The sequence below is a fragment of the Carica papaya genome, chromosome 2, assembly GCF_054855325.1.
Source record: "Carica papaya isolate Zhongbai chromosome 2, ASM5485532v1, whole genome shotgun sequence".
NCBI lineage: Eukaryota > Viridiplantae > Streptophyta > Magnoliopsida > Brassicales > Caricaceae > Carica > Carica papaya.
In genome coordinates, this window is record NC_142310.1 from 36,624,807 (window position 1) to 36,632,682 (window position 7,876).

General features: G+C 33.2%; 1 protein-coding gene and 1 long non-coding RNA gene across 4 annotated transcripts; one reads left to right on the plus strand and one right to left on the minus strand.

Annotated features, from left to right (window-relative positions):
* Positions 1 to 402: 402 nt before the first annotated feature.
* LOC110813429 (Protein kinase superfamily protein) lies at positions 403 to 7,876 on the minus strand. Of its 3 annotated transcripts, XM_088214537.1 has the most exons (5): positions 2,743 to 3,262; positions 2,554 to 2,622; positions 2,180 to 2,209; positions 1,793 to 2,047; positions 403 to 1,631 (listed from the first exon to the last, which is right to left on the minus strand). In XM_088214537.1, exons 1-5 carry the CDS (start codon positions 3,260 to 3,262, stop codon positions 658 to 660), a joined length of 1,848 nt encoding a protein of 615 aa, XP_088070663.1. In that variant the 3' UTR covers positions 403 to 657. The 3 variants fall into 3 exon arrangements, with proteins under 3 accessions (XP_088070663.1, XP_021896252.2, XP_088070662.1); XM_022040560.2 differs by lacking the exons at positions 2,554 to 2,622; positions 2,743 to 3,262 and adding an exon at positions 7,001 to 7,876; XM_088214536.1 differs by having other exon boundaries at positions 2,554 to 3,262.
* LOC148269023 (uncharacterized) lies at positions 2,861 to 3,555 on the plus strand. Its single transcript, XR_015817419.1, has 2 exons — positions 2,861 to 3,001; positions 3,098 to 3,555. It is a non-coding gene; the product is annotated as an uncharacterized LOC148269023 (long non-coding RNA).

The following is a 7,876-nucleotide window of genomic DNA, read 5'->3' on the forward strand; positions in this document are numbered from 1 at the left end:
GTTCTCTTCGTGCACCTCTATAGATTTTGTACTTTCTAGTTTATTTTTCTCTGTCTGTACTCGAATCTTTACGTCTTATCTAAAAGTAAACAGAATATGAGACTATTGAATTTTTTCTAGGAGAAAAAAACTTCACTAACTGAAGAATTAACAATTTAAAATATTTTTAAATAGATTTACATTTAAATTAAATTTTTTAAAAATAATTGATCATAACGTAAAAGATAAACAAAAACTAAATTTTCTAAAAGATAAACTCCTACTAATTACATAATATTTAAAAAATAAATATGACTTAAATCTAATTAAAGATTAAGTATATTTAAATTTAAACTAATAAATAAAATAAACTATAATTTTTACATTAATCTTCAACAGAGATTATAGGCAGGTATAGTTCAGTAAATAAAAATACCACCTCATATAAACAGCGTCACCATCAAAAAAATGTCAAACATACGAACATTTGTTTAAGAATGAAACCCCATCAGCTATATACATTTTTAATGATTCGCTGTTAAAAAGATACTTTATACAAAAAACCATTGATGGAAGCAAAACTTATTTGTATATTATGATTGGTAAAAAAATGAATCCTCACCATCTATCGATAAAATGGAGGAGACTGGGGAAGATAAAAGGAGGAAACAAAAATCTTCATCCACTGGTATTCGGTGTAGTATCTGTACTAAACCACTTCTCAGTCACAGAGTTCGGTGAAGAAGGGAACTTGATCTTCATTAGTAATGCAACTTTATCACTGTCAGGTGGTGACGGTGGGGCCTCTTTATTCTTCATCAACTGAGGTTCATCCTGTCTTGTCTCTGCATTCTCCAACTTGCATTCCCCACTTTGGATTTTCTTTAATTCGTCCAGAACCTCTTCCATGGTAGGTCTAATTTCCGGATCCTGCTGCAAACATTTAAATGCCAATACTGCAACTAAAGTTGTCATTCGTCTAACTTCTTCATCAGATTCATACCCAAGATTTGGGTCAATCAACTCTTCAAATTCACAGTTTTGTATCTTGTTTACTGCTAAATTAGATAAGTTAACCTCATTCCTATTCCTAGTTATGTCAACTGGAGGCAAGGATGATATCAGCTCGACAAGAACAACTCCGAAGCTGTAGACGTCGCTTTTGTCAGTGAGCTGATAGCATTGGTGATATTGAGGGTCAACATACCCAGGAGTTCCCTGTGGAGCAGTTGATATATGAGTTACATCACTTGGGAACAATCGGGAAAGCCCAAAATCTGCAACTTTGACAGTAAAGTTATCATCAAGGAGAATGTTGGTAGTTTTCACATCACGGTGTATGATATCTGATGCATGGAGATAGGTTAATGCACTTGCAGTTTCTATGGCAATGTTCATACGAGTAGGCCATGTTAATGAACTAGGATTTGCTTGATCACCATGGAGATGATCAGCAACAGTGCCTTTAGATATGAACTCGTATACAAGCAGGAGTTCCTGGCTGTGACGCGAAGTGCAACCATAGAGGGAGACAAGATTTTTATGGTGCAGACATGTCAAGATTTCGACCTCATTCATGAACTGCTCCACCCTTCTATAGTTGTGCTCATATAGACGCTTGACTGCGACTTCCCTCCCATCTCGAAGTTTGCCTGGTTAAAAAATCCATGCCAAAACTAAGTCAACAAGCTGTAAGGTTATTCACAATAACCTCTCCATTTTGTTTCATTTTCACTTTTCTCACTTATTCCTTCAAATTTTCTAATGCCATATTGAGTTTCCATCCAACAAAATAGATATTCAATTTTCTTACCATGGTATACGGTTCCAAAGCCTCCATCTCCAAGTAACTTGTCATTGGCAAAATTGTTAGTGGCTTCTTCAAGTTCACTGTAAGAAAAGATGGGAACTCCAAAATACACTCTGCCTGCTTCCAGATCTAATTTTTTGGAGTGATAAGAAGTACTCCTTGAGAATAACTGTGATGACAGAGATTTTATTTTACGGTATCGCGGAAGCATGAAGACGGCAAATAAGACAATTACAACGAAGAAGACTGCTGCAGTACCTGAAGCAGAAATGCCTGAATGATCAGCTTTAATTGTTTGACAACCGTATATGAGAAGATATTAATGATTTGAGATTTCTGTTTAGGTTTGTAAAGAAACACATGAAATAGGGAAAATTAAGACAGAATTACATGTTGCTATCTTCCATCCGTAGTCATGCCCTGCAATTTATGTCAAAAGAGAACTCGTTCAGTTCAAACAGAAAAGACAGATACTGATGCAGAAAATTTGGCTTGCTGGGAATTTTAATTAACAGGAAAGCAATGCACAAACAATATTGAATACTTTATTGAGTTATTACCGGATAGAGTTACACGGCAATGCACTAAATTCATCAACCATAAACAACTACTGCAGATCACTACCAATGACTCGGTAGAAGAAGGTCTAACAAATGTTAGAGAAAGTAAGCCTTTGGTTAAGCAAACTTATGAGGGATTTTGGAACACAGAACGGGAAGACATACAAATGCATACAGAGCTATAGATTTACTCTTTCATCATACCCTTCATATTATGTCTCCGGCTTCCTGCACATTCATAGTCTCCTTGTCTGTTTATTTGACATTGGCCTCCTGAGAAATGACATCCATAACAATGGGGAGGTATTTTCACATCAACAAAGAACGTGGCATTCAAACATTTAGACAAAGATCCACATTTTCTTAGCTCCTCATTCACCGGGAGCAAAATACCTGAACACTGAGATGAGAAACTCTGTGTACTATTGTTTTGTACATCTCCATAATAGATCCTGTGATCTTTGCAGGTTGCATAATTGAAACCTTCCGGGAATTCTGCATGCTGAGTGCGATTGCACACGAAGAGACTTAGAGACTTATTGACTGCAAAGGAGAACCAAGGAGAACTTGGAAGAGTGAGGTAGTTGTCGAAAATATTGCAGTAATTTTTGGAGTTTATGTGATCACGGAGCACAGTATCAGTCAGAATAAGGTCATCAGCCTGAGATACCCTTTTGACTTCATACCATCGTCCTCCCTCCACTAGTTGTATCGTCTGAACTGACCCACTACAGTTTAACTTGAACAGGCCACAAGTGGAGTTTATATTGCTGGAATAGAAAGGGAACCTCATCTTCCCAAGCTGGCCGCAGTAGAAATCATGTGGACAATTTGAACCTCTTTCTTCCTCAGCCGAGTGAAGAAGAAGGACCCGAGAAAGAAAAAAGACGACAAACAAATAGACAGTAGCCATCTCAAGCAGCAGCCACAAACAAAGGGTCTCAATACACGTTCAATAGAGCTGTGTCTTCACCATATATTTTGCTTTTTATTATGGATCAAACATGGCCACTGTCTTGGAAGAAAATGCACAGAGAAGAAGACTTCAGGGCGGTTGAGACAACAAGGTAAGTTCTAATATACAAATGTCATCTTGTCCATTTGGTCATCTTTTTTATTGGTCCAACGGGTGATCCATGACCAAAACTAGAAAGATTAGACTCCATGACTCTCTTAATTCAAAAGCTAACACACAGATTAACAAAACTGCCTTGTTCTTTAAAATCTATTCTAATTCCAACTTCAACAACTAATATACAAACGCGTTCTCTGTTCTGAGAAAAAAAGAATCAGTAGCTGTTCTCAATAACCAAAGTAAAACCTAAAAATTTTCTGTCTTTTGCAGCTTTTTTGAATCTTGCAGCCATGATATGCAAGGGAAACATTACAAACTATGACCCACAATGAGATTACCTGTAGACTTCAAGAAAACCTCCAATAAACTTGGTTATGAAATCTGTTCTTCTCATAAATATTCTTCACTACGGTCTTCGCCAAAATTTAGAGATAAGCAAATGGTCTTATGGGGCAAAAGCTAGGAAATCAATTTGCCAGAATTTCAGGTCTATGATGACGATACTATGTGGAAATTTCTTACTATTTGGACTTGTCAACATAATTTTCTTCTTGTCCAGGATAAAGTTTTCTACACAAACAAACACCCATTTAAAATATTTGTTCAGAAGACAACAGAAAAACATTTCCATTTGTTCCCCCTTTTGGGAAAAATTTTTATAAAAATATCTCCGAATTACTCTTCAAACTCGTAGAAATTGTAACTCGAGAAACCATACTATGAACTAGATGTTCGTTAACGGGTTCGAGTTTGAGAGCTATAACTCTAATCCACCCAAAAGAACTTAAACCCAATAATTTATTTTGTTAACTAAATATCACAAGGATTAGGAATGAACTAATCATCCCTGATTAGTTTATGACTATTAATTATTCAACTGTCAATGGTCAGAATAGTTAGGAACTATACAGACCATTAAAACCATTCTTACAAGATAATTTACAACTAATTATCTTGTAATTAACAAAGTCAACTCTTAATTGTGAGTTTCGGTACCTAATGACAAAATTATGACAAGGGTAATTTAGGATTTTTTATTTTTTTTAAAGTAAAATTTTATAAACTAAAATATATTATGGATTTAAAAATAAATCTAAAGTAAGAGCAGTAAAGAAGAACTTTAATTAATGAATAACATAAGATTTTTTTTTGAGAAATAAATTATAATATAAGATCTGAGTTGTAAGTAAACAATATGGAATGAGATCTTCATTGTTCTTAATCTAAAGAAATATATATATATATAATTAATCGAAATTTTTATTTAGGTTCCCAATATATATACATATACATATATATTTATAGGATCCTAATATATATTAATCTCACCTTAACTAAAATCGAACCTAGAAGAAAAATTCATTACTTAAGATTATATATTTAAGTAATGAATTTTAAATTAAATTAAATTTTAATAAATTTATTATGTTTTTATATGAAAAAAATATTATACTATTTAAATTAACTTTTTCCTTTTAAAATATAATATATATATATATATGTTATGTATTTTTTCAAAATGAAATTAAAAAATGCAGTATATTTTGACCATAAACGCCCTTACCCAGTAGACACCTCTCTGCCAACATCAAGAATATATATATATATATATATATATATATATACATACACACACACACACACACACACACACACACACATATATTTATATAGCCGAGAATGATTCCTTCGGCTCAATCCCTGTTCTCACAGTCCCAACAATGTATAAAAAATAAGAGGAAGTAATATTTTCTTATACACAATAACTTACAGTTTTACTATAAATATTGGCAGGTTTCTCAAGAATATTTTAACTTGTTTTTACAATATTCTTCACTTCTAATATCATCTTTTATTTTGGTATAACTCCATATCTTTTCATATTAAACACTTTTCAACTTTGACCGTATACAAACTTTGACTCAAAAATTTAATCATCTATGAAAGAGTTTTACTATAATATATACATACATACATACATATATATATTTGCTATAAATAAATCTACATCCATGTCGGTAAACAAAATCAAATATGGGGAAATGTTTTAAAATTTTTATAAAAAAAAAATTACATGGTTTGTGTCCAAAGCTGAGAAAATAATAACAAAGAGGAAGGAAAAATTAAAATACATGTATGTATATATCTTCAAAATGATACATATATGTATGAATATTCCTAAGCATTAACAAAAGCTATCTTGATCTCCTAAAATTTTCACTAATTTTAAATTAACAATGGGTATCGTTAAAGCTCGATATCTTAATCAATCTGTTCTTAATTACAAACCCTAATTCTATCATCGTGGATTCTCATATTTCTCTCAGCATGACTACTAATAGAATATTTTATTACTCTATGTCAAATTTAGAAATATATTTATAAAAGATTTAGTTTTTTTATTTTTGTTATATGTTTTTCCGTCAAAATTTAAAAATTTCTTTTTATGAAAGATTAAGATGACGTAAGTTTTAATGAGGTTAAAAAAAGAAATTTCGATCTAAAATTTTTTATTAGAAAGTAAATTTAAAAAGAAACCTAAAATTTTTAAGAAGTAAAAACACGATTAAAAATTTAACCTAAATGCACGAGAACTCTAAACTTTTAACCTATCGTCCTAGTCAATATACCCTAATGCTATATTTATGTGCATGTTATTCAAACTTGAAACAAGTTTGATAAGTATAGTTTGATTACCTATATATTAAATTAAACTAATTGATTAAAAACGAATATAAATATATATGGAGAGCGGGTATAAAGGACATATTATCAAAATGTTTAAGGTTTGAATTGAATCGAGTCAAACTAATTTAATTTTCATAATCTCTAAGTTGAAAAAAGAATGGAAAAGTTCTAACACTTTGTTTCTAATTAAATATTACTTGTAAGATGAATATTACAATTAAACAAAAAGTAGTTCATGTAAAGTACTAGCTAGCTAGTTTGAACCCACTTGCATTTACTTGGCTTTGATCATTTCACATTTCTAACTTATCCTCTAATCTCAAAATGTATGTCTATATATATATATATATATATGTATATAGTTTTTTGGGTTTTGTTAATGATTAAACACGAGTAATAATGTTTTATGATATGAGTTTTATGACAGAGAATCATATTTTTACATTATTTTACTAAGTTTAATTATTTTTTATTGTTTATTTACGTTTCTGTCTTACCTCTAATTATATACGGGTTGAATGTTTGTTATTATCAAAAGTTTGTATAATAATTAGTATATATGTGATGCGTAATTAATAAAATGTATAGATTTTCACTACAAGCTTTTTAGTAACTAATTACTATCCGATTCTATAAAACCCTATAATCAAATTTTTTTTATTTTATCAACTACTACTTAATTAAATAGTTACCGTAGTTTTTTCTTTATAAGAAATTATAAGTTTGAGTCCGTGTAACTTCTTATATCTCGTAATAGTTTTGTAATATATTGATAAATCTTCGGATTTTCTTTTTTCTATTTCAAATAAACATAATTTAACTAACAATTAACAAGTAATTAACTGAATTAATTTAAAAACTCAACCAAACAAGCCCTTAAAAACATACCAGTAGAAGTATTGCAGCGCCAAGCATGAGGTCGATCAGGGCAAAAACACTTGAAATGATAAGTAGACTCGTCGAACCCACACTTGCCTCCACTCTCCTCGCATATACTGCAATTACTCGCCACCCACTTCACCCAGAATCCCCGACTCAGCAACTCACGAGTCGACTCACCTCTCCCCGACTCGTCCACCACGACCGGAACCATAACAGCGTCGTTCCCACACTCCTTCAACGCCAAACCCTCCTCCTCCTCCGACGGCAGAGCCAGAGTCGTCAACGCTGTTCCATTCCGATTCCCGCCATCGCAGCTAATCTTGTATTGTTCAAGATTCCGGCTGCCGGATGATAAGTTACAGTTGTAAAGCAAGAAGAGCTTCCCTCGAGACAGGACGCGGAACCGGTCTTCGAGTAAGGTCAGGTTTTGGATTGGTGGGAAGTCACGACAGACGGTGGTGGTTTTGTTTATGTGGTTGAAAACGGCGTCGGATATGCGAAGAGATTGGTTGTTGTAAGAGATCTGGCGGACGACGTATTGGTTATCGGGTAATTGGAGAACTGGGTTTCCATTGTCGTTGCAAGAGAGCTCGAAGCCAGGGAAGCCGCAGAAGCTTTCTCGGCCGCCGTGGATGGAAAACGGGAACTTGATTATTTGGCCGTCACCGCATGATTTAGGGACACTACAGGTCCGGAACTGCGAGTCGACGACGCAGAGAACGACGACATGTGAAAAAATGAAAGAGAGGAGGAAGAGGTTTACTATCAGCGAAAACGCAGCGTTTTGAATCATTTGGGATCTTCGATAAATGGTGAGGATGATGATGATGGAGTTATGAAGGAGAGAGAAAGGTTCGAGACAGAGAAAAGCCGAGAATCTGA

What these genes read in the sequence shown, in the direction of transcription:
- LOC110813429 (XM_022040560.2), bottom strand. Translation starts at nt 7,787, where the DNA reads ATGATTCAAAACGCTGCGTTTTCGCTGATAGTAAACCTCTTCCTCCTC. An exon ending in GCGCTGCAATACTTCTACTG is followed by an intron (nt 2,210 to 7,000) that starts GTATGTTTTTAA and finishes CATAAATTGCAG; the next exon opens with GGCATGACTACGGATGGAAG. An exon ending in CTTTGGAACCGTATACCATG is followed by an intron (nt 1,632 to 1,792) that starts GTAAGAAAATTG and finishes TTTTTTAACCAG; the next exon opens with GCAAACTTCGAGATGGGAGG.